The sequence below is a fragment of the Ornithodoros turicata genome, chromosome 1 (genome assembly GCF_037126465.1).
Source record: "Ornithodoros turicata isolate Travis chromosome 1, ASM3712646v1, whole genome shotgun sequence".
Classification (NCBI taxonomy): Eukaryota; Metazoa; Arthropoda; class Arachnida; order Ixodida; family Argasidae; genus Ornithodoros; species Ornithodoros turicata.
The window spans coordinates 202,616,478-202,643,741 of record NC_088201.1 but is presented as its reverse complement, the minus strand read 5'-3'; the positions used below and the strand labels follow the sequence as shown (position 1 = coordinate 202,643,741).

Here is a 27,264-nt window from a genome sequence, read left to right as displayed (position 1 = left end):
GTCGAGGGTTCATAGCATCGAATAGGTTACATATATTTACTGTACTCTTAATGCCACAGAATCGGCGAATTTTCTAATTTATATGTCTATCCGACACTCGGTATACATGTCTATATTATATGTCATGCATCATTATTATAGTGCGGAATAATTAGTGTCCGACGACTTCTGTATGACGTCTCTGATGTCGAGCACAACATCGCTGATGCCATAGCTCGAGAAGGTGGTCGTCTCTGATCCATATATCTCCACCAACTTGCTGAGCACAGGCTCGAGACTTCTGCGAGCCACATGAACGGGGCTGTGACGAGGGCTTCTTGCTTCTGCTTTTCTTCTGTGCGACTTTCTTCCAAGCGGAAGAGGGGCTATCCTGCGACAAAAATATATCCACAATAAATGGGGCCTGAAATGAATTATGAAAGGTAGCAGTGGCAACTGAACGTGGGGGAACGTATACAAAACGCAAGCCTCAAGACGCGCAGTTGTATCCTTCAATATTGAATGATAGCAGTTGAAGAGGAGGCACCAGCAATGGACTTTTGAATGGACTTTTTTTCGAGTAAACGTACGCGCATGCCCAGCGAGCTCAAAGCATGCCGCCATGTTAGTTGGGGGGAGATAATGGGCTTCGAGGTTACGTAAACTTTCGGGGTCGAAACTTGATCACGCTTTGATTACTCCTAAATGACTTTCACGTTTTCCGCACTTTTCTTGCAGTCTTCCGTTGTTGTGCTTTTCCACGCGACGTGCCAGTTTCTTATAAGCGTCGGCATGATTACTGGGAGGAAAACACTGCGTTCGAGATTACGCCGCTAGGGGCGACGCGAACATGAAAACGGTATGGTGCCTGAAGACTAGCTCCCTTTGTGTAGGGTGGAGTTACCCTTTCCAGAAGCGAATGCAGCAAAGCCGCCATATTGACTCCCTCGCTTGCCGCGCATAAATGCTGTGCGCCGACTTCACCCACTTTTTCAAACCTCCTCTGCTATTTTTTTTACTCAAACAACAACTTCATTACACGATGATGACTGGGGAGTTTCATCGCCCGAGATTCAACTCACTGGGAGTTTCGTCGAACTCCCCACTGGGGAGTTCCATCGGCGATACTCTACTCCATTGCTGGTGGTGATGCGGAGAATGAAATAATGAGCCACTTCACAATAAGTATCGAACTCCGATGGTATCCAAAAAGGTTAAGTGCATTAGTGGCCTGGATGTGGCCAGGGACCAAGCCAGTTTGTGAGAGAAGGGGTGAGAGTCTAGCTCGTTAAGGGATCCGGAGAGTACGGCTCGGGAAGGTTGGTAGTTTAGGTAATGGAGAAGTATGTGCTCTAGATTTTCTACAACACCGCAGTGACTGCAGTGGGGAGAGTCAACTTTCCTCAAGCAGTAAAGCAACTGCGCTGTAAAGGGCACGTCGAGGCGCATTCGATGAATCAATGTGACATCTTGACGAGAGATATGTCGAGGTATGCGGGAAGCGAACGCTGGATCAACTCAGCTCAGCATGGCTGGGGGCTGGGGGTAGAATGTCAGCGGTCCATTAGCGGGTACCCGGAGGAGTCACGAGGCGTCGAAGTACGGGCCGACGACCTCCTCTCAACAGCGCATTACGCGTCCGTCTTCAAGACGACAGAGCGGCTTCTGCGGCGCGTCTGCGCGCATCGCGAGCTGTGCTGGGAGTCGAGATGTCGTAAATTTTGTAGCAGACGACGCGGTTATCTTCATATGCTGAGGAAGCTAGTACCGAGCTGCCCTAGGAAATGAGCCATTAAATTTTGCAACTGGCTGTTCTGAGGCATGTTCTGTGCGCGTCTTTTAATGCTTAAGAGGCTCATCAACTGCTACGTTTACCCGAGAAAGATGCCACGAGCGTGTGCGTCCGCGTGAAGGTGGGAGCGATTGGCAACAATGTAACAGAAAATGTGTTGAGGGTAAAAGCGCGTGTTCCCTTGTTTCCTAGCGTGACTCGGTGCGTTGAAGAGAAGGCAGCTAGCGCAGTGGCATACCAGAGGGTGTTAGTTCATATTCCATTGCTGGTGTTTATTCTGCAAGTGCCAGCATTAAATTTACTCCTGGCCTTCTCTGGTTAAATGTTTTCCACAATTTCGTAGTTTCACAAGAAAGGGAGGCTAAGTACCATTACGAGTAGTAGTCGATGAAAAAGCACCAGAAGTGCGATACGAATACTCGAATGGCAATCGCCTATGGGAGACCCGGGTCATGGGTTAGTTACGCTAGTGGCTGCTGCAAGCGCCACATACCATTATCAGGGAGAGGAAATGACATGTCCACTACTATCATCATTGTCACCGTCATTCGTTCGCGACACAGGTTGTTGCTAAGCAGGCGCTAAGCCTCTCCCGTACTACCTCGTCGTTGTCAACACAGGCCACCATACGTTGCCTGCAGTTTAGCACGTGGTAACGAATAGCGCTAGCTAGTGCCAAATCCCACAGCGAAGCGGCGATTGCCTGAACTATTATCTCTGTGCAGGGAGCTTTGCTGATGTCCACGTCTCTAGTATAGTAGTAGGTCATACTATGATGCACTCTATCTTGAGGGAAACGGTGCCCTGGTGTGATCTAGCGGTTAGCATACCTGACAGGAAATTAAGGCCAGTTCCCACATATAGTGCTTTGCTACATAGCGCTAGAAAATTGCGCTATATTTTCCTCCTCGCATTGCTACGAACCGCTATAAAACCGCTCTTGTTGAAGTAGAGCCCGGTAAACTTTTTAGCGCTATATTGAGCGCTGAGTCTGCGTTGGCCAATCGTGAGCTTCTTTGAGCCGTGACGTCGCGGAAGCTGGGGTTTGTTTTGCTTCCGATCACTCGAAGCAGCAAGACGGGAATGCGACGACGACGACGACGTGGAAACGGCCACGAGTTTCATTTGCCAATGCGTGGGTGTTTGGTTACTATAGTCTGGTATCGCAATCACAGCATCGAAAGTGTCATCGCCCATCATGCTACGGATACCCGACGCCGACAGTACGTAATCACGGTACCACCGGTGCATCACGTCGCAATGAGATATCCCGTGACCCCAGCAGGACAGCGCTATGTGCTCGGTTGTATGCAGGGTGTCGAAGCGAACCGAAAACCAGAACCGAAAACCGAAAACAACGCTATTTTGGAGCGAACTGGAACGGAATCGAAACCGTATAAGTTTTTTTCGCTCAGGAGGGAAACCGAAAAATTTATTTAACGGTTTTCGGTCCAAGCAAAAACTTCACGGGTTTGGACTACGAGTACGCGAATTAAACTGACGTCGTGCGTTCTGAAGTCATGTCATTGATACTTTACGAGGGTTACGGTTACGGTGCAATGTATGTCGGTATATTATACTAGGCTCTATATATACTAGGCTCCCTACTACTATACTATATACTAGGCTCCCTTTGTAGCGTTTTATCGTTCGCGCACATATACTTACAGGTACATGTGACCGGTTGTGGCTCTCTACCAAAGTGCCGTAGTGTTCGTTTTAATTTCATCCGCCCAAACTCTCCTCAACTAAATAGCGACCCAAGGGGTGCGTAATGGCTTCTCTATCGGTAATGTCGCGCAACGCGTCCCTTGTTTGCGAGCAGCGAAGTTGAATACATTTACGTATCCGCGTGGCAAGCGCGTGCGAAGTGGTGCCTCTTCTGTGGACAGGACACGAAGAAAAGAAAAAGCGCAGCATGGTAGAAAAGCGCACAGAAGACACGGACAAAAGAAGACGACACCACTTGTCTTCTTTTGTCCGTGTCTTCTGTGCGCTTTTCTACCATGCTGTATCCTTACCAACTAGCCCAACGTTGTTTGTTGTTGAAGAAAAAGCGCGTTTGTGAGTGAGGATGTTCCTCGATTTGCGTCGTACTCGTGCGGTAGTGCTTGCTGGCTAGGAAGCAGCAACAGACATTGGGATGGGATGCGATCGCACCAATCCAGCAAGTACGTACATATGACATCACAACAAATAAGTCCGTCTTTATCATGCGCTTCAAGAAAGGAGAAAGCCGATTTGAAGAGACAGTCACCTACAGGAACCAGGAGCTACCAATTTCACAGCTACCTAGTAGTATCAAATACCATGTATGCGGAATAAATGGGTTTACATTTCGCAACATAGACTTTTTTTCTGGGAATCAATATGCCCACCAGAAGCCGGTTAAAACCGGTATGAATCGTTATTTTTTTGCTCCGGAGCAGAACCGGTACCGGACCGTTTATGGTAGAACCGGAACGAAAAACGGAACGAAAAACGTTTCGGTTCGACACCCTGGTTGTATGTGAGAACGGCAAACGGAAAGATGGCGGACGGCGATGTTCTAGCGCTATAGGCCTTGCACCTCACCTGTAGGTGGCGGTAGCGCTGAGCCATCTTGTGGCGGAAAAAAGCAACTCGTGGGGGAGTCGGGCCACGTGGTTTCGTATTCGTCGGGCTTGTGCGACGGGGGGACTGTCAAGCGGAGTTGCGTTTTTTTTTTAAATACTGGGTACTGACAGGCACTTTCGGAAGTCAGTGCTGGTTAAGGGTCTTCGACTGCATAAAAGCAAGCATGTTTCGGACGTGTCAGCGACGTGGACGTCTGATTAGTGCGCAGTAACCGGCAAGTGCCTACCACAGACAAGTCTGTCGAAGGCATCTTACAAGGTGCACATACAAGTAAGTTTATGTGCATCCCATTGTTAAGTAATTTCATCCTCAAGCTTTGTCATGTCAGCACATGAACAGCAGTTATATTTTTTCAATGTGAAGGCGAAACTCTCCTGTCTTTCGGCAATAATCTTTCATTGCGTTTGGCTATATTTCATTTTGAATAATGGTGTGTCCTGTTCATACGGTGAGCGTGACCGTTTTGTGCTTGCTATACCACCTTATTTTCCAGGTTGGCATCACAACATATGAAATAATCGGGACACAATGCAGTTGAAGGGCAGGCCGCCTCGGAAAGTGCAAACATATCGCAGCATTGTGTCATCATGTGAATCTTGAGGATCATCATGTACCTCTTCTGCAAGAAAGTGGGGTGTACCATTAGCAAAAGAGACATCCCTGTATAGTAAGGGGGCACGGGTTGAGTGCCTTATTCAAGTGGGCACTGCAGCAATTGAAAACCAAGTGCAATGCCAACCAGCAGTTGTTGACACAATTTCCCTCCTGCAAGACGTACCCGTGCCAATATTTTCAGTGCAAAGTCCCTTTACAACAATGCTGGAAGCAGAGCGTTGGAGACTACACATCAGAATTGTTGTGGACGACCAAGAATGCACACAGATTGAGGAAATGACATGCGAGCAATCTAACCCTATACTCTTTGGCATGTTTTTAGGAAAGGAAGGCTATCAAGCTTTATTGCTCACTACATTAAAGTGTGTAAAGGTCACAAGTGTGAACGTGCAAAGAGAATGTTCTACCGAAAGCAATTTCAAATCAAACCCACAATGTATGGTATAATGAACGAAGATGTTGCACGGATAGAGTTCGAGAAACTACAGGGTGTCCTGGTCACAAGAACCAGTCTTGTAACAATGCTTCACCAACCATGGCTATGCGGGTGATGAATGGTGACGGGTGATGAGATGGACGGTGATGAATGGTGACGAAGTAAAACTATTAGAAATGAAGTACCCATATTCAAGGCGAAATGACATTATTGTGGATTTTAAAGCAAAAATATGCGTTGTGAACTATCTGTACTTTGACAGGAACAAACTGAAGCTCAGACAGTCCAGCTGCCACTACACGCAGATGCAATTTCTGTACTGCACGGGCCTGAATAAATTCTCGCTGCACGTATTTTTCAAAAAGCAGAAGGATGTTACAGTAGGCGTTGCAAGGGACAATGAGTTCTTGGCGGAGGTAATCCCAATCTTAGAAGAATACTTTTTGTACTATACCTTCCACTGCTTTTCAGTGACTGGGATACATCCCAACCTTGATATTCGAAGTAGGCTGGTCGTAGGTACGTACAATTTCGTTCCCGGAGGGGTATCCTCGTACGTATTTCCACAGCCGACGATACAGCAATTCTTGTGAGAAGATCGCGACTGTTTGTACAACGTGCCGTGCAGGGACAACGTGTTCACAAACCGACAGGAAACCAGGAAACTAAGCAGGAACGCACTGATAATAGCGACGACTCCCCCTAGAGTTGCTGCGGAATGTCGCCAGGGGATGAGATGTCGCTGCAGGAGCGATGCGCAAGGCCTATAAAGCGAAGCGCTGTATGTGGGAACTCGCCTTTAGAAGACCCAGGTTCGATTGCTGGTGTCAGCACTTCTTTTCCCTGAGATGTTTGAATTCGTTATAGCAACATTCATCAACAAGAGCTCACTCCTGATCATTCTCACTCATACTCAATATAGCGACTGAGCTGGAGCATGAGTGAACGAACGGAGAGCAGAATAATATGTACACTTGTCACACGAACACTCTTAACCATCTTGTTAACGGAGACTCTTAACCACCTAACCACTCTTAACCTTGTCCTTACCCGAACAAACCGCGGTTACCGAGAACCACGGTTTGTTGTTGTCACACTAGAGTTTGTGACATGTTAGCAGTGATCACGTGACTGTGACACAAGCGCCAGGTATATTTTTAAGAAAAGTGCATAATTGTAATTAAGAAGCTTATCGATTATTAAATACACGGTACGCACATGTTTATTTGCGGGAAATGTCATCACACGCGTTACTACGCCACGTGAATGCGGGGGTTACTGGGTTCGACCCCCACTGCTGGTGCGTTCGTCGTTCTTTAAGATATGAAAACTCACTCGAACATATTGAATTTCTTGACAGCCTCCGGTAACCTGGCTGCCTTCGTTTCCGGCACGAAGGTGACGAGGATGCCAGCGACCAGACAGAAGACACCGTACAGGACTGGTGGTCCGACACTTGGCAGTGTCCACTAAACGGGAACAGAAGAACTTGTCGGAAAATATTCACGCTGACACAGAATCACTTCGATATTTAGAATCGCACATCAATAACGTTATAGACGCTTGCGAACACAACCACTCCAACGTGTGTAATGAAAGTCATATTGGCTTTTCAAGCGATATGAAGGACATTACCAGATGTTGCGCGAGAGTAGCGCAGATCATTCCGCTCCTGCTGCAGACAAAACCGCAACAGACAGCGATGGTCCTCACGGCTGTGGGGTTCACTTCGGCGATAACGAGCACCACCACAGTCTGTGCAACGGTGATCCCCAACACTTCCAGGGTGTCTGTCAGAGCTGCTGAAATGGCGCTTCCTTCATCTGCAATGAAAGGCAAAACTTGCTTATAGTTGATCCGCTTCGATGGCTTCTAGGATTCTGAGGATTTGCTCGAAGACATTTCCTTCTGCTTCCGGGCCATTTCGAACTGCCAGCTCCGACAAGGTGCTGTTACCTTAAAACCGGCATAAAACGAACGAGATTCGTCCGTTGCGCCGTTCGACGATTTATGAGAGAAAGGAACCGCACTTTTCCAGGACCCCAGTCGGACCAGGGCCCGTACTAACCCCGTATCACCCTCTCCTCTCTTGCCTCCTCTCTCCGTCTCCATCTCTCGAAAAAAAGTCGATAATGCGGAGCGCTCTCTCGCGCGCTGCCTGCCGGTGTAACTGCACATTGCTCGGGGGAGACCATGCGCTCTGGGCCGACTTTACGGGAGAACTGTGCCGGCATTTGCCTTACAGCGTCTGGAGATTGAACACACCGGACAAACGCACAGACAGCGGGCCACCGCCGGAGCGCTCTCTCGTTGGTCTCCACGAACGATTTCTCCAATCATCGTGTGGGAGATCATTTGAGGAGACCAATCAGAGGTCTCTCGTGCTTCTTGCAAAGGAGAGGGAGATAGAAAGAGTACATTGCGATTTCTGTCATTTGCTTCTTTCAGAAAAAAGGTCGAGCAACGAAGAAAAAAAGCGCGCGGAAATGGCCTAAAAAAATTCGGATTTGGAGGTCACTTTTGTGGCTCCCACAGAAATACGCTCTTCAGGAAAATAAATAAAGAAATTTGTTGTTGTTTCGCGACTTAAAGGGACTGTCGCATCCCTCGAGGTTTGATTCCGAAACTAGAGCGCCGTTCTACACTTCGGTTCTCATCGTTAATGGACCTACTTCACGATGACCTATGCGCATGACCTTGAGGCGCCGGAGATGATGGTGTGCGTCTTCACAGGATGACGCAGTATGTATACGACAGGAGTGGGGACCAGCGATGAGACCGCGCAATCGGCACGAGCTCGTCGGTCCAACTCCGGAGCGTGGATTTGTTTTGACTCGCAGAGCATTGTTCGCTGTAGAGCTGCTAGGATAGGATGAGTGTGTGAAAAAGTTCCATGACGTCGAAAATCGCGAATTAGCTTATCTGAGTTTGAGTTGAGCTAAACTCAATAATCAATTAGTTAAGTTGAGCGTTGTTAGTTCAGTTAGTTGAGTTTATTAGTTGGCTTAATTAGTTGTTTTATTTTGTTTTCAGCGCAATTTGATGCAGTGCACGGCAAGACCGGACTACGGATGTTGAGAGTATACCTTTCTGGAAATCAGTGAACACGGCACTCGGACAAGACCAATGAGTGACCGCCCTTCGGCGCGATCAAGGCAATATCAGGGAGCGGGCGGAGGGTACTTTGCAACCGGCCGGCGTGAGGGGACGAACGGCCTCTGCAGTCCGCGATCGGCTCGTGGAATGTTGTTTATGGTCAGCGTGGGACGTCTTCGTACAGCCAGGAGGGCAACACTGTGTTCCAAGTAGGCGTATTTATCCGTGACTCTTCATTTGGGACGTATATTGTGGTGGGAACGCGAAGCCGAGCAGCTCGGAGATAATCGCCTGCGGTGCGCTCACATCCGTGTGCATGGCTTATGTCATCAATCATCATGATGTTATTATCACTGGGGCCTCCTTTAGCTGGAGAAGGGGTACGAGTCTTTAAAACTCGTTTATTTAACACGTAATCTGTTTTCAGAGGAGAAACTTAGTCAAGTAGACTGTGAAACCACGCCGGAACATTAAAGTGTGGGTCTCATACACACGTTTCCGGTCGCGATAACCCCTTTAACGGCAAGTCAAGAGTGCGTTTCTGCAACAAAAATGGCCTTCAAATCCGCCGTTTTCCGAATACGATTTCCACGTGGCGTGCTCTACCGGCTCGAACGTTGTTTCTTAATATGGCAACGTAACCAGCACACCAGAGGGAACACATGTTGTCAATGGGACAAAGTTTCATATGTCTTAATGAAAAAGTTTCGTTAGTGAAACTCGAATAGAGCAGCACTGCAGAAGGTTCTTTGTGCGGCCATAAGGAGAACCACTTACCCAAGAATATACAGGGCGTTTTTTAGCGTCCACAGAATTTTCGACTGAGTTCGGGGATATATATTTTAACGCACGTACGTGTTACAGGGTTTTTGAAATGTGGAACTGTGTTCAACGAGATAGTCTCCCAATCTGCTATCTCGCTTTAGCCCCAAATTTCATAATCATGGAGTTAATTACTAAAATGTGTGGTAACTATTCATCTTTTGGTTACATACTCTCTTCCAGAGTATGTCCACCTGGCCGTAGAACTCTACTGCAAAAACAACTATTAGCTGCCTTTCATAGCTTCCTTATTAAAATTCTGTAAAGGCAAAAAAAAAGCACCTGTATATCCAATTATTGTAATAATAACACTTCTTTGTTTTTTAACGATCCTGATCGCAGTTGGCACCTTGTATCAACCACAGCCAGACTTATGCCCGTTTCCCGAAAAAAGTAATTACCGTTACTTCTAGGAAAAGAAAATTGATTATCGTTACCAATTACTGGACTCAAAATGTAATTGAGTAACGAGTGCACTTTAAAAAATGAACTTCGCCACATAGGACGCCCCTATAGCCAACCGTCATCCCGAATGACAACGTTCTCGACCCTGGTGCGTTGAAAATGGGAGGCCGAGCCTATTTTGCGCCATTATGCACGGCACAGAATACGCTCCGCCTCCCGTTTTCAAAAAATCAGGGTCGAGAATGTTGTCATTCGGGATTACGGTTGGGTGGGAGCGTGCTATGTGGTGAAGTCGATTTCTAAGGGTGCAGAAAAGCAACGCGTTACTCCACTGGTTACTCTGTATTCACGCAAATTATACCAGTCTTTGTGTGCCTCAGGGAAACAGGGAAAGAGCTAAAACAACACAAAAACCAAAACCACGGGACATGTACATCTCTACGTCTACCGTATTTATCGCCCAGGAAAACGTTGACGAGATTGTGAAAGAACCTTGTGTGGAACTTCGCCATGACAGCAGAGCAAGCGTTTGGGCTGGTTGGTTCATATTGGATTAAAAAGAATTAAAAACCCCCAGTGCTGGGTAGGACGAGGACAGAGGATAAAAAAAAAGGACAGGGACCGGCACTGAACTGCAACCAAGTGAAGTTTATTTTTCTTTTTTCGAGCAAACCCGTGACACCCCTCTCACCCCACAAAAACCAACCAAAGAGAGCGCTATACACCAGAAACGAGTTCTTCCAAATCTGCTTGCCTGTCTGTTGTTTCGTGCTTTGATAATTTCTTCGATTTTCGTTGTAAAATCAACGGATGCCATACTAACACAATTATGCCCTTCCTGTCGCTCCCTCCCTCCCTCCCGCCCCGTGAAGGGCCCCGTGAAGCTTCCCTCTTCCGCGCCCGTGAAAAAGAATTTGCGTTCCGCGATAATCTGGGGGCTGTTTTTTGCAATTATCGCAATCTTCTACGTGATCTTCCCCATGACCCAGCCTCCGAATCTTCAGGTACCACCACACTGGTGTTGTTGGAAGAGATTAGGGAGAGAGACCCTGAAATTCTGGAACGTTATAGTAATGACTCCCCAAAAAAAGGCTGATGGCGCGGGGGGCTCGACATGGGGCAGAACATCTGAAAGTTAATCTCTGCGGGAAAACTAATCAATTACTGAGTAATCGATTACTCAGAAATGCAACTGATTACTCGAAAAATTACTTTGACAGTAAGGTAACTGATTACTCGAAAAATTACTCAACAAACTAATTGATTACAAGTAGCGCAATTGCTAGTAACGCGTTACGCACAAGTCTGACTAAAGCCCGGCAATGTTGCCCTGTAGGCAGCGTAGTGTGTCTTTGTTACTTAGAGAATGGTTAGGTAGCAATGGAGGGAGTGATAAGTGTTCATGATAGCAAAACTCCTAGAAGCTCACTTTGAGGCTATGTGTTGTTTGTATGTTCCTCCGTGTCCCTCTTTCCCGTGGCTTTTTTGCGAAATAACCCAGCGCAAAAAACCGGACTTCCAATGCGTTTTATGACAATTTGATGATCGTCCTTCCAGCAATTATGTATCATGCACTTGATATGTACGAAATAAGAGTGCGATTAACCATCCACAAACGCTTTCGTGTTTTTCTTCTTTGCGCTGCGGTACTCTAGCATCTTGTGCAAGTCACCTGCACGCCCCTGTAGTGCGGGTATGCGGATATACCCAAACGACCTTCGCGTACGGGTAGTTCCACCAAAACTCGTGCACTGCGGGTCGAGAACGGTTCGCGCATACCTCTAAACGCGGACGCGAAAAAGCGCAGAACTTCGCGTGGACAATCGCTTTAGCGTTTCTTGTTCTTACTTTTTTGTAACTAAGCGTACGAAACTCACCGCCTCGAAAGAATACGTCCAGCAAACAGGAGAACGCGCTCAGGAACATGGCACAGGTCAGGGTCCGTGTGCGTCCCAGGTATTCCATTCCACAGTACGTCAACATGGCAATAGGCAGGAAGGTGAGGAGGGTCACCATCATCGTCGTGCTGGGATTCATCATCATGTAGACGTGGATGCCGTAGTACGTGAGTGAGACGGTGAACCTTGCAAGGACAATGAGAACAAATTATTACATCGCCGGTTGTCTGCTGCCGTTAGTGATTGGATATGATGGGCAGCACGCTGGAGTTTGTCCAGGACCGTTACGAACGATGTCATACGAGGTGTGTGTTTTTAAATTCGTTAGCATTAGCGTCCTAGCTACGAAAGAACCGCGGTATGGTCTATCTGTAGCCATCGCTCGGCGCACATGCGCCGTGATGTAGAGGGAGCGAAAGAGAGAGGACGCGTGGGGAACGCGACGCGGCGCGTCAGCACGGCGGTGCAGCTGTGGTGGTCGGCAGGCTCAGGCGTGCCTGCGTTGGCGCACAATGGGTTACGAAAGCGGTGCGGAGGAGCGGCGGCGAAAGAAGGCTGAGGCTCCTCCAAGAGACAGCCAAGCTGAATCGGAGGAAGCCCGAAAGGCTCGTTTGGCTGCGGATACTGTCTTGCGGCAGCTTTGTCTATGGTCGTATCAAGGCTTGTGTAACGTTTGTGAATAGTCGTTGAGGGGTTGCGCAGCGTTGTGAATGGGAGTTCCAAAAGGGTTTTCAAGTTATAGTGCTAACGCATTTCCGTTGGATTTACCAATGAGCCGACCATGACCTTCATTATAGATCACTTTTTAAAAAAGAAGCTGGAGATCAGCATAGGTGCTGTTTTGTGTCCAGACGCGTTATGCGGCCATGCGGACATTCACTCTAAGTGAATATGTAGCTGCGGCATTTGACCTCGTTATCCAAAGATAAGTAAGTCTTTTATTAGGGGCTTCCATAAGGGTGAGTGCAACAAAAGCACGCACTGGACGAAGGAGACGCAGACAAGTACTTAGGGGCTTTCGGCAAAACTGAGATAACAGAATGGGAAGCAGTTGTCTTTGAAAGCCAATTTTCGTTTTAATCTATGAAAATGTTGGGCAAGAAAACATGTTCTGATATGCCATCGCGAAATTTTTTATGCAAATGTAGCGACACCGAAATCATCAGGACAGCGCTGGTAGGCTATGCAGCCCTGGTAGGCTGACGACGGCGAATGTCAGGAGTGCATGACATTCGCCGCAGCGCAGACATTCGACAGGAGCGAAAACCGAAGAGGCGCGTGGGTCTTCGGTTTCGGCTTATTTGCATATTGCAAAATTCGCCTATGAATATTTCAACGCACATGCATATTTCAACGACAGTTGTGCCCCCTTCTGCACTCTCACTTTTGACAGAGATGATTAATGACTCTGAGGTAATTAGACATCTTGTAGTATCAAACCGCCCTAAAAAAGGACGGTATATACGGTACGACATGGTTCGTTAAGTAAAAATCTTTCACGATAATAAAAAAAAACGTGTATAGCGAAAGGAGGGCCGCCGGTCCAGAGCACCACTGTGGCTTTCTGTTCTGTCACTAGGCTCAAATCATTCAGATGTTTCGATGTTACGTAGACCTTAAACTTACAGCAACACTGCCTATTTCACGTCCCACCCTTTCTTCTCACCACAGTATGTACTTCAACAGGAACCCAGGAGGAGAAGAAGGTATCCAAATTGTTTGGTTTCTCCTCTCACGGCCTACAGTCCACCAGGTATCAAGGTCAGACAAAACGGAACATGAAGGACAATGGAACTTTTCCACATCGGCGTCTGCGCATGCGCGACTGGCGGCGCGCGGGCGCCATAACTTTTGAGGGCTCCAGTTTCTCTCCGGCTCCCACGGAGAAGGAGTGCTTTTCACGTACGCGGCCTCTTCTCGACCAGAAATGCCTCATCGATGTGCTGCTGTAGGCTGTACGAACTCTAGCAAGAAAGCACCGAAGAAACGTTTCTTCAGATTCCCTGCGGGCAATCTTCACGCAGCAAAAAGGAAGAAATGGGTGCAAGCGATGCGACGTGTAAACGAAGACGGATCTCCATGGGAGCCGACAGCCAACTCACGCGTATGCAGCGACCACTTCGTCACAGGTAAATGCCGTTATTGCGTACGTTTAATAACTGAAACGTGTGTAGCAAGGTGTAGCTTACATACCACACCATCATCGAGGTTGGGAATCAGCGACCGAACTCAGCTCGCTGTGCCAACATCGGCCATTAATCTCATGACACCGGGGAGACGCTTGTCGCGGTCGCATGTTTACAGTGCGCTTGGATATTTAAATGATGACAGTGTACTGTAGAAAGCCTGCTCAAGTGTGTATTATGTTCCAGGGGCGCCGTCGCGCGTAATTCACCATCCGAATTATGTGCCGTCGGTCTTTAAACACAAGTGTTCGACCAGCACTGGAGCACTGGAACGCTTTGAAAGATTAAGAAAGAGGCAAGGTACGTTATCGACATTATGCACAGAGTGCTTTTCCCCGTGGTATATCTCTCCTTATAGTAAACATATGCCCCCCCCCCCCCCGTGGTATATCTGCAACGCATTGCATTACTCTGCACTCTTGCCTTCAACTAGAACATTGCATGTTTGTGAAATGATACTGGCATACAGAACACACTGCAGTGAGGTACATCCACATGTACTTATTCAGGACTTTAAACTGAGTTGTACGTAGAGAGGTTGTGACACTGTTTCATGCTTTCCCAAAAATTTTTCTGGGTATGCCACTGCACGTTGCCACTCCATTTTTCCACCAGACATCTGCATAAATGTACTGCTCTGTACTATAACATCAAACTGACTGCCCTGCACCTTCCGATCTAGGTCATGCCAAGGCTCAGCGGACGAGCCATGTTTCAAGCACCAAAGCACCTGGCGTACAACACTCGCAGCATGCTGATGCAGTGACTGTGGGCAGGGAAGAGGTGCCGGCAGGACCAGAAAGTGAAGTGGCCTCCTCCAGCAGCTTGCCCAGAGATGACGGAGCTCAGGATGCTACCATCTTGGATAACGGCTGCCAGACCAATAATCACCTGCTAGAACGAATACAGCAGCTTGAGGGTTTCCTAAAAGATGAAAGGCAGAAGAGCTCTGACCTGGAGTCAAACCTCACAAGAAGCACGGCGAATGCGGAGTACTGGAAGATGCGCCTCCGTGAATTGAAATCTGCAAGGCTGTGCCTGGAGAATATGAAATGTACTGAAGACATGCTGTATTACACAGGCATCCCCTCTCAAGCGGTTTTCAAGCACATTCTGGGCTTAGTGTTGAAACAAAGTCCACGGCTTTTAAGAAGTGAGGAGAGAGGGGCACACAGTATCGAGGACCAGATGTTCATGGTTCTGGTGCGCTTGCGCACAGGAATGCAGATGACGGAGATCTCACGGAACTTTTCGATTTCCATGGCCACCTTTAGCCGTATCTTCTCGAAGTGGGTCCTGGCACTGAGAAAGGCACTTGTTGCAGTGACTAGGTTCCCAAGCCTTGCTGAAGTCCAACAACATCTCCCGCCTCATTTCAGGAAGTATCCAAACACTCGTATTATCATTGATGGTACAGAAGTTCGTATCCAGAAGCCTTCCGGCCTTAATGCCCAAAAACAGACATTTTCGAACTACAAGTACACAAATACAATGAAGTGTCTTGTAGGAGCAACCCCAGATTGTTACGTAAGCTTTGTCTCCGCACTATACCGCGGAGGTACGAGTGACAGGGCCATTGTGCAGCAGTCAGCATTACTTGATCTCCTGGAGCCTGGCGATGCAGTTATGGCCGATAAGGGGTTTGAAGTTGATGACCTGCTTCCCCCAGGTGTTACCCTCCATATGCCCCCATTTCGCATTGCTGGTGAGGCTCAAATGAGTGCTAAAGATGTCGAAGCAACCAAACAAGTTGCGAGTGCGAGAGTGCACATTGAGAGAGTGATTAGAATAATTAAAGAGTTCCACATCCTAGACAGACCTTTCCCCATTAACATGCTTGACCTGGCAGATGCAGCGTTTACAACATGTGCTCTTCTGTCGAACTTCAGGCTACCACTCATAAGTAACAGACAGGACACAGAGCAGGCAGATTCAGACTAGCATCAGTGCTGTGGCAAAACTTTGAATGGATTGTGGTTTGCAGCATGAGCTTCATTTATTCCAATTTTCTCAGTTTAAACCTGAATGCCCCATCCTGTTCAGTAACAAAATAAAACCCATCCTTGTACTTCTGAAACGACACATATCCGGGCCCTGTAGTGTACAAAAAACCCAGTCGTCGAATGCTGCTTTGGTTTTGCTGGTACCACCTTGTTGACGACGTGCTTTTTAAATGTGATGTCCTGCAGTGGCTGCATTGGTAGATTGTTCTGTCCTGGAAATCAGAAAATGCATTTGTAATATTTGTAAGAGAAAGGGCACAGTCACGTTTGAAACTTCTGTGTTCAGAATGAGTCTGTGTATGTACTGAAGCGAAAGGATAGTATACACACAGGCTGGCCAGTGGAGGAAACCCATTATGGGAAAATCCTGACTCTGGGCATCACCGTATAAACACATGTTGCGTGTACGGTGCTGTGCAGACTCGGGCTTTTCCCACCATGGAATACACTATACCGTTCCTCATAGGGTTGTAAAACTGGCTACAATATCAAGATAAGGTGATGAATGCCCTGATAGAGCTTGACATGAAACTTGTTGACGTGAATCAATAAAGATGTTTTTCTCAGTGGTTTGCTGTGCTTTTACCTTGTGTCGGTGCTATCCATCTGCATGGCATATCGGTGCACGACGGAGATTGGATACTCCGGACTGCAAAAAGGAGGCCGGCTACATGCTGACATCTTTGGCTCAACCTATAACAGAAAATGTTCGCATGTTAGCAGGTTTCCTTTGGTGGAAATAGCTTTACTGTCATTTGCTTATTTTTACAGCAGCGCAGTATCGTTAAAGCAGAATATACTCAAGCGGAAGGGAGGAAAAACATTTATACTAACCCAGCAACACAGTCGCAGTGCGCCTGTACAACAGCAGCTGAGACATCCACCTTGACAACCACGACTTGTTTGTAGTGCCCGGACCTCATGGAGCAAAGGCATATGCTCCTAAGCACTAGCAGGTCGGTCCCCCGAAGCACGGAGCATTCAATCCGCCGGATGTACTTCTCCTCCTTGAATATCCATCCCTTGTTGAGCTGCCGATTGGACGCGACGAAGTGGGCATCGATGGTGTCTTCGCAAACCGTCGGCACGCAGGTTAAATCGCTGGTCCACTCATTACCCGTACCCAGAAATTCCTTCAGCTCATCCACCGAAAACATTTACGCGAAGCTACAAAAAAGCAAAGGAACAGCAGCAAACAAAATTTGCAGCCCGAGACTGTCAAAATAAGGGCGATGCTGGCCGATAGCAGTATTGCGGAAAGCGATCCGGCGTTACGCACGCAGAAGCGGATCGGCGGAGAGCCCCCAATCGTGTTTTGGACATTCACAGCTAGTGGCGCTCTTTCGAAGTGAAAAAGGTCCATTCTCCCTTCCCCATGATAATAACCTCCCACGATGCAAAGCGCGCGCATGGAGCTCTGGGAATTTTTTGAAACCATCTATCGATTTGATTACTTCCACGACCATATCACTATGATAGCCGCTTGTTTGCGGCCACCATGAGATTGTGGCTCCAGCTCAAACGACAAAGCACACTTTATAGAAAACGAACGCTTTAGGACCCCATGTAACCTACTACATGAATGGCTGTGTTTCGTACAACGTCGCAGGCCATTGGATTCGCTACGTTTTCCTAATGTTTTCCTTTTTTACTTTGGGATTTTAAAACTGCGAATTTTTCGGGCCACCATTGATGGTGGCGTCCACCAGCGCTGACAAAATGGGGGAGGACAACAGGAAGTGACGTTTTATCCGTGCATGCTTTCCCGTTCCACGGTGAACGCTTCCGTCTCTACAAGCTTTTACCATCGTCGTGGAAACAGAAAGCTACCCACTTCCTTTCTCCGCAATAGACCTCTCCCCGTTCGTAAACAAATGATGTCATAGTGTTCGACTGCCCTCAAAGCTAGGAGCGAACAACATCGCGTCCGAAAGCCACGGTCTTGTGGGGATTACGATGGTTCATGATAGGGACGCAACCGAAAGGAAGCAGAGAACAAGTGCCCATTCGTGGGACCCAGCCCTCCTGTTCCGATTTGTTTCGGTTTCAGTCTGTCTACCAACGTCACAATGACGTTTCTCGGGTAGAGGTCTAGAAAACATCAGTACGAAAACGGGGAAGGAGGTGAAGATCTGAGAGGAAAGGAGGGGCTTGTACAGCCTGTGACCTTCGAAGTGCAACAGCTCCGTAACGCGGGATAGCATAGTGTTTTGACGTGCATAAATCAATACACATAAATTGATGTTTACAATGTGATTCCTTCATAGGTATTAAAATGGTTTCACACCTTTAATGATTTAGCTTGTAGGATAGTGAGTAGAATAAGCTTTATCCCGAGCAGCTGTGACCAGATGAATGTGTGGGAACATTTCGCGTGTCAAATAATGTCTGCGGTCTTCCTAATGTATTACCATTACCGCTATTCCGACTAACATCTAGCGCTCCATCGATATTGGCAATGATTCGAGTAGAATGATTCGGGCAGAATGATTAGAGTAGAAAGTAGACCACTTACCAAGAGTAGAAAAGAATTACGTTGGTTCGCCTTAAACTTGGGGCAAGAAGAACGCTCAGTAATTCCACTCTCAACATTTCGGAGTACTTCTCTTCTTCCTGGAATTGCACATTCATCTTCATTGTATGCTTAAGTGAATGTTCCTGACAATCCTCTCGACCCCTCGCAGACGCCATATTCGACACTATATTCCTTTCCATATCATGAGGTGTACTGTACAGGTGTCTAAGCACAAAAGAGGCACCCGTTTCTCACCTTTTCCAGATCAAGGCGAATGCTCCGCCAGAGCTCCATAGTATGTTCGGGCTTAGTTCCGTTGATCCTGCCAATAGTGAGAACCACTTTTTCGGCTTTGCTCAGATTCCAGCGGGATATTAGCCACCGTGGAGATTCTTGGATCCATCTATTGCAAAGACGGAACGGTTTCGAAGGAGTTCGCCATTTTGAGGCCCAACCCCAGGCTGCGTTTTTCGAGCGGCAGACAGCCTGACGCGACGCTGTTGTGAGAAATGCCCAAAGGTAACTGCATGCAGTGCTTCCGGGAAGGCGGGGAGTTTCCATAGTCTCTCAATGAAAGAAGCTCCTCACTTCCTGATAAACACCTTTCTTTTGAAGTGAAAATGTCAAGCATCACTGGTGGTTTTGACCGAAGACATATTATAACGAACAGGATGTTGCACCAACGCGTACTATACTTACAGAGTCATTTGCTGTGAATGTTGTTCCGATATTCAACTTCACAATGTACCCAAACACGGGAAGCGAATGTACAGTTTTAGTTTACGTCTTAATCCATCTGCTGCACACTTTCCCCTTTGTGTTTTGTATGCTTAAACTATGGACGCTTACACAGGGATTTTCTGTCGAACGCGATCCACCAGGGCAATTCTGGGGCACCCCATATGGGCACCCCAATAGTGCACAGGCCGGATGCTAGCCTGATGCTACTCTCTGATTGGGCAAGCCTGGGCGACACTTCCATCTCTTGCGATCGCGATCAGTCTGTCTCGAACGTCAAGGACGGCGTCCTTCCGGGCTTGGCCGCAGTCACGAAACGGAGCCGTTGCGCCGCTGAGAAAACGCCTCACGCGGCTGGGCCTTTATGGTATCTTGGACGGGATCGTCAAAACGGTATAGATCTAGGGCAAAACATGTTTGATTGTTCACTTACGGTAATCCTAAGACGAGCGTCGTTGTCGGCACCATGAGCAACAGTTGGAAGAGGCGCCAGCCAATATTCACACTCTGGGCTACGTGGACAGAGGCTGTACCCGCAGCGTAACCTCCCGCTATGATGATGCCATACAACCCTCGGTTCGACACTGCCACCACTTCGATAACTGCAGGTAGTGAAAGACTCATACTTTCATAATGGACACTGGTCGGGACGCCCTCGTTTACGCCCTGTAAGAGCTCGACATTCTTTCTTGCTGACTCAGCAGCTGGATTGGGGAAGTTGTTGTTACTGTGTTCAAAGACAAGTAACAGGAACCGTAAACGGGGTGTCGTACGTAAATTGCGCATCAGGACAAATGACGGCTATACTATACAAGAATTACACAGCAGCAAATATGTTGACAGGTGTCTCGCGGAGTATTTTATTCAAATGAAGGCTTCGAATAGGGAGAGAGAGAGAGAGAGATTATGGGTTTAATGGCACAAAGGTAACAAAGGCCATACAGCGCCAAAACTATGGTGAGTGTGTGGGAGCTTCGAATGGCCTGGAAATGTAACATGACAGCGCACGCGACAACAGGGCTCTGAAACGCGCCGTCAGGTGACGCTCGCAACTTGGGGCCCCGTACAATTTTTTCAGGTCTAACTGCTTTGAGTACGTAGTGTTACTTGGTAGTACTTGGTACACACTTACAGACACAGGCTTCAGATTAGTATAGTAAAGGCATTATGTGGGCTCACTTGGGAGCTCATGGGTTGCGTTCCCAGTCCTCCCCTTGAAATCGGGCTTCTTTTGTAGCAGCATTGTGCCGGTCGTGTATGCCTGTTCTTCAAGATATTGGTACCGATGGAAAGCTACAATTATGGGCTAGGGTGGTACAGAGCATAGACGAAACAGGTAGCATGGTTACGATTTTATAAAACCGAAAACATAACTTGGTTATGAGTGCTGTTTGTAGAAAGATTGGACAAAAACGAAAGAAAGCTGCACTCTGTGGTTTGTTGAATCCTGCTCTATCATGATATGAGAAAGGAGGTCACGAGTAACATTTTTGGTACACAAGTGGCAGGAGAACGAGTAATACCAGAATGTAAACTTACGTAGCACGTAGAGAGGGAGTGTGAGGGCACTCACTGCACTTGCCACGAAGAAGCGAAGCACAATATAGAGGGCGATGTTGGCAGCGTTGCCGATGGAGATGCAAAACGCAATCGCCGCGATGCAACTGACCATGGCCACTGGCATCCGGCCGATACTGAAAATGTGAGAGAAAAAATGCAATGGGCGATTATGGTAAGCGGCAATGCGAAATTTGAACGCAATTGTTGAGCTTGAGATCCGCACACATAGTACTTTCTTCGGCTGGCACTCCTATTCCAGTTCATTAAGTAGCTGCCGCGATTTTGCAGCTGCACGGTTCCAGTCGCAAATTTGGAGCCCGGCTGACCAAACTGCATCCAGATGGGTTCCTCCTTCCCAAACGTGCCCTCCTCCTCGCACCCTCTTCACTGTGCCCGAACGCTTCCCCACTTGTTTCTTCCTCAGGCTCCCCTCTACTTTCATCCTTCGCTTCGCTCCTCGTTCGCTCTGCCGGTTACAACGCCGACGCTGCTCAACGCTTTAAATTTAACAACTTCATTTAAGTGATCGGTCGGGAGTTACATCGGGAGAGCTTATCGAGCAAACGAATACAGGCTCCCTGCGTACCCCATGTGATATCAAGGTCCATGGAAGGACTTTCCCTCGTTAAATAGCTTTCACAAACTGGCTAGGTAATAATTAAATGTCATTTATTTTATAATTCAAGGAGAAATCGCGTGCTATCGGAGTGAAAAGTTCGCACCTAGAGAGATATGAAAAATGTATTCTGAAGATAAATATTGTGTTCTACCAGAAAAGGTATGTTCCAGCGATAAGATCCAATGCATCTCTATAGCCAAATACTCGCAGCACGAGTTGACAACAGCAGCGAACCTGGAAAGTCTGCAGAGCGTCCTTCTGCGAATCTCCACTTGCAGAATTGTCGGGCCAATTTTCATAAAGTGTGTCGGTAGCGACAGGTTATTGGTGTACCTACCTGTCCGATAGAATGCCAGAAATAATGAAGCCCACAATTGTTCCAAACAGGTAGACGACAGTGGTGGCTGGAACGAACCACGCTCTATCGCATACCAAGTTCCACTGTCAAAGAAAAACAAAAACAAAATTTGGTGTCTTCTCCTGTACGGACCGCAAGCACGCGTTCCTCTAGGGTATGAGTTGCCAAGTTCGCTAATGATCTGTCGTGGTTTCTATCATGATGTGTTAGTTTACATGGTGAAAAGTAGCTGCTCTGAGGCTAAAACACACAAACAGACGTAAACAATAAGCAACATGAGCAATTGAAATGCGGTAGTCGTGAAAGCCAGAGAGCGGCGAGAGTCCACTCACGCATCTCTCGAGTGGCCAGTCGCGTGCGCTAACCGCTACGCTACGCTGGCCTCCCCTTTCTATAGAAATCAGAAGGAAAGATTCCGTACAGAAGATAGCGCTAAGAACAGACGACCACTGGGAAGATGTAGACGGGACGAGCTCTCCTCCCATCAACATCTGTGGTCGACTGTTCTTAGCGCTATCTTCTGTACTGCAATTCGCGAACTGGTCCATCAACATATACTGCTCGGAAGGAGAGCAAAGGACTTGAACACAGGCGATACCTCCTGCCAGCATCGAAGTCTCACCGGCGCGGCCATGGAGATAGGCCACCGTCATCGCCTCTCCGTGGCATGCCATCACCGTCAGTCGGGACTCACGTAGAACTCCACCTCCTCTACAGCATGAGCGCCTGTCCGCCTCGCCGTTCTTGCTACCCAATCGAATCGAATCCAATCTAAGTTTCTTTTCTGCGCATAAATCGTTGAAATACTGCTTACCCCTTAACATTTTCAATGACCGTCTGCTAGGTGTCGTGTGCATGCTATGCAAATATAAAAAAAGAAAGAACCCATGCCACAATTTCGATCAAAGAATGGCAGTCGATGACACCCCCAGTGGGTGCGCCTCTTCATCTGCTACTACATGGAAGTCGTATTCACCTTCCTCCTATTTTTCCTCTCCTCAGAGACGTTTCTAGCCTACCTTCGAACGCTGTTTCTGTGCCCTCGGCAAAAGGTGCTTTTTTTTTTCTTCTGGGCTGCTACACCGTGGTTGCTGCCGTGTTTGGGAGCAGTCGTGGGTTTAAACTCTGCGGTTTTCCATCACGTAGAGTGCAGAGTGTAGTACGCCTTTAAAACTGCCCGCAATGCACAGCGTTCTCCGTGAAAAGCAGCGGGTGCCACCTTCACTTAACCGCTTACGACGCTCCTAGCCAACCATCATCCCGAATGGCATCGATGTCTCCTCGGATTTGTTGCGATCTCTTGTTTATGTCTTGCCATATGGTAAGATCGAGAGCACTGTCGATCCTACGCTCACCTCTTCCACGATGGTTCCAAAATGGCGGGAGCTTTCGTACTGCCATTTCGTGCAAGCCACGACGGAGCTGTTGTCCGTCCCGTTGAGCATCTGGCACTGGCTGTACTTGCCGTCCTCGTCAACGGGGATGCTCATGTTCTTCCAGTCCTCTTCACTGACTTGAACGCCGTCAGGGGGAGCGCACCAATGGTTCACACCAGGAGAGGCGACCAGAGGCATCATGTTGTTTGCCGCCATTACGAATGCTGCTAGACTTCCATAGAGTAACGTCATCCGCTGGTAGATGCCGTCCTTGGTTACGAAGCCAAATTCACGAGAAGTTGATGGAGAAATCGGAGTTAGTTCCTTCGTAAGCGGCACCATTCTCTCTGGTGGTGGCGCTGAAGGCGGTTCGACTTCCTGCAGAGGGAAGAGTTATCAACATTGAAACACAGACGCACAGGTAACAGTCAGCACTGAGTGTTACCGTATCGAGACGGTGGAAAAGTAGAAAATCGAGCGAACTGGTGAGGAAACGTTAAGGAAAGTACACTCTTAAAGATGAACTGCACCATATCGCACACTCCTAGCCAACCATCAACCCAAATGACAACGTTCTCGCCTCTGGTTTGCTGAAAACCGGAGGCGGAGCCTGTTTTGTGGCCATTATGCACGGCACAGAATAGGCCCCGCCTACCGTTTTCTACACATCAGGGGAGAGAATGTCGTCATTCGGGATGACGCTTGGCTAGGAGCGTCCAATGTGGTGAAGTTCATTTCTAAGAGTGTACCGCCGCTATTTCGAACAGAGACTATTTTTCCTCTCGGTACCCCCGAGTCAGTAGCGCAGCCAGAAGAATACTCCAGGAGGGGTACTAAGGGGAAGGGGTACTAAGGTACAAGGAGGAGAGGATTTCAGCATGGTTCTCCCTCTCCCATATGTACTGCCAAGGGTACGGTACCATCTCTGACCGGCAATCAGAGTGTATGGGTTCGAATCCCACTCCTGGTGCGTTTTCTTCAACTCCAATGATTCAAGAAGGGGACGACCGCCCTAGCTACGCCGCTGCCTCCAGTCGTCCTATATAATACCCATTGAACGCGTCATCCCTGAGCCTTTAAAACCGTGCCAATAATGGGAAGGTGCCCAAAAAGATAGCCTCTGCTAGAAATGTTGGACGCTCTCTTCCTGACGCCCTTCCCTTAGCAATATACAGACAGGTTTGGTAAATAGCAGGTCAGTATTAAATGTTTCCACCGCACTCTTCTAGAGATCACTAAGGACGTAGCCGTCGGAACATAGCTTGACCTGAGTGACCTGAAGTGAGTCTTTGCGAGTTCAGATGGCGAACATTGCGTGGGTTCTCGATTGCGTGTCGCGCCTTTTATTGCTAAATGAATGTGAATGAGTCAATTGTAACCATGAACGGCCACAAGAGCCTCGCTGTGGCGCACTATCAAATTACAGTAATGTACACGTATGCAGTAGCACGCGTAAATGATATAAAGGAAACGGCAGTAAAGCAATAATCCAAGGCACTAGGAGGTTAAAAGGACGTATATGGATACCGATGAAAAACATATGGGGGATATAATAACAAAATGACAGGGAAGAAGCTCCGAAAGCGGAACAGTTTAGGCAATGTTTGAAAGAGTACAATGAAGAAGAAAAAACAAGGTAACTAGACACCAAAAATGAAGACAGTAGGAAAGAATAAGTCGGGTGAGGAAACGCGCCTATACGAGTGCTTTTCATCCCTCTCTGGAGAACCGGCGCACCCTATCGCACCCCACCTATTGCTTCTCCTTATTTCCAACAGCATGCGTAGTTGACAGACTAGATTTCCTATCCTTCATAAGTTGAACACAACTATAACCGTTTATTCCATTGGAACACGTGGAACATCAACCCAATATCGGTTTGAATTACGGAGATATTAACCAAAAAACCACGGTCGAGAAAAGAGACTGCTTCGGAGTGAGCAAAGGGTGCACGACGTCTGTTCGATTGCAGAGGCTGTGCCGGGTGACCATTCGACGCTTTTTCTTTTTTTTTCTTTTTCGCGTGAACTATGTCCGCGTTGAATGCAATACGGCATATATTTCAGTTAATAGGCCTCCTTGCGAGCCGTTCCCCAATGAGAACTATGACTTTAGGAAACTCTTCATGAACCCTTCAAGACGAGTGCTATGACAGAATTGATGCTGTTTCTTACCACGGCTGATGCTCAAGCAGGGTGCTACCAGAAGAGAGATGTTCGTCCACCTTGGAAGACGAATAAGCCACAGAGCCTGCGCACGTAACCCGCAGGGACCACTTACTTCTTCTTCTTCCAAGGAGGTGATGGCCACTATGGCACATCCAAGACACTGAGCGCTCTCTGCAGTCACGTGCCGGGTGTCCTGAAGAACAAGCACGACGAAAGACACCTCAATCAGACACGGCTGTGCCGTCTTCTCGTCCTGCTCTGCAAGGTGGGCAGCACAAGCTCCGTGTTCGTCCAGTTGTAATGGGCATTTTAAGACCATTCATTTCTTACCCCTTCCATGTTGTGAGCTCTACGACCCATGCTTGTCACTTAGCCTCCTGATCACTGTTGAAGGGATACAACTGTACACCTCGACAGACAGAGCTAACAAAAATACACATCACCTTTCAGGGCTCGACCGAAACGTCATCACCTTGCTGCTTGATATTAAAAGAAGCGTGAAGTTGGTAGAGCAGCGCCTTGAGACAGTTGATTGTTTCATAGACACATATTGCCAAGGGAAGTCTGACGGGATACCAAACTTCCCATATCTTCCAGTCAGCACCGAGAATGAACTTCTGCAGTTGGAAACACTGCTATGTGAGGACCGTGCCAAGGTATACCTGGTGGGTTTCTCTTCCACCTGTAACTTTCTCGTTTTGTCACATTTCATTTTCCCAAGTATCTGAGTTTTTTGCCCATCAAGGCATGAAACACTCTCGGACTTTAAAATCTTTGTTTCCGGTCGTGGTGTTCAAATATTTGTACGTCGACCCATGTATTTTCTTCCAGGTCGAAGTTTTGTCACGCATGGGTGGAAACTCTATGCAAGAAACTGTAACGTCTGATCATGAACCGGGTGATGAGGAACACGGTAGCACTGGAGTACAGCCTGAAAGGAGCGCAGCAAAAAAAGAACTCTTCGTCTTTGCGACTCTACTCTTGCGTTGTTGGTAAATATCATACAAGCTTGTTCTTCGTGTTTCCAGAAACTGCATCCGCCTACCATTCCGGGTACGTTCCATACTTCTTTCCTTCCAGATGTGTTGCTCAAGAGGTACCAGACGGTCACCGAGCAACAAATTGATGGGAGAATTTGACGCTACTTGGCTGGAGCTCCTGACCGGGATGGTGGACGTGAAGCTCGCAAAAGAAAATCGGGGACGGCGGCCGAAGAACAACATTGAATGGTTTTAGTAACGTTGGGTCACGCAATAAATCAGAACACGCCTATATCTACTTTTTTACACGGTTTGTCATGAGCATAATTATTGGATAGCTTAGGATAGTGCATCACTATCCAATGCCAATTTGCCAGCAGAATAGCGCGGCATGCCTTGCCACTGAAGGGGAACGAACCAGGCACAGGAGTCCACCTGCCAAGGTCTGAGCAAACACATACATAAAACATTAATATAAAAATATAAATACAATAAATGTCCCCCCAGAACCACGACGGAACCAATACCGAAATCGTAATGGGGACGCGTCGGGCGTCGGTACCGGGAGCCAATATTGGGCCGGTGCGGGTGTGATGTTGCACTCCCGGAGCGCTCCCGGTACTGAACCCCGGGGAAACCCCGTTTGGGAATCAATGATCCGCCGACGTCGGACCGATGGGCTGTGCTGCTCGGGAAACCAATGCACCATCGAACACGTAAACAAGAGGTACACAAAGGGAAAACAATTTAAAAACCATTACTTGAAAACCCGAGACATGGTAGGGACAAAAACAGACAAACACAAACACGTAATTTAAAAACAATCTCTCAATACGATAAACATGCACGAACTTAACACTGAATAGCAGAGAAACACTCTAAACGGCGCAGCTGCAAACGTGTAAACAAGAGACACATGCAGGAAAATAATATCGAAACAAACTATCAAAGAAGAAACATTACAAATTTAATAAATTGAAATGGAAGTAATCTATCTTTTGAACTATTATAAAATCATCCTTGCGACCTAATCTAGTCGAACAATATACAATTTTCGTCCCACTCAGGCACTATAAACATTACCTTGACACAGGTATATCCA

General features: G+C 47.6%; 1 protein-coding gene and 1 long non-coding RNA gene across 2 annotated transcripts; both read right to left on the bottom strand.

Moving 5' to 3' along the window:
• Positions 1-60: 60 nt before the first annotated feature.
• LOC135375508 (solute carrier family 22 member 3-like) lies at positions 61-25,303 on the bottom strand. Its single transcript, XM_064608203.1, has 11 exons — positions 25,189-25,303; positions 22,994-23,392; positions 21,618-21,721; positions 20,641-20,795; positions 19,535-19,703; positions 18,619-18,766; positions 18,364-18,461; positions 11,639-11,844; positions 7,074-7,261; positions 6,774-6,907; positions 61-370 (listed from the first exon to the last, which is right to left on the bottom strand). Exons 2-11 carry the CDS (start codon positions 23,354-23,356, stop codon positions 136-138), a joined length of 1,800 nt encoding a protein of 599 aa, XP_064464273.1. The 5' UTR covers positions 23,357-23,392; positions 25,189-25,303; the 3' UTR covers positions 61-135.
• LOC135375507 (uncharacterized) lies at positions 15,831-17,339 on the bottom strand. Its single transcript, XR_010417259.1, has 3 exons — positions 16,683-17,339; positions 16,435-16,541; positions 15,831-16,060 (listed from the first exon to the last, which is right to left on the bottom strand). It is a non-coding gene; the product is annotated as an uncharacterized LOC135375507 (long non-coding RNA).
• Positions 25,304-27,264: the final 1,961 nt, after the last annotated feature.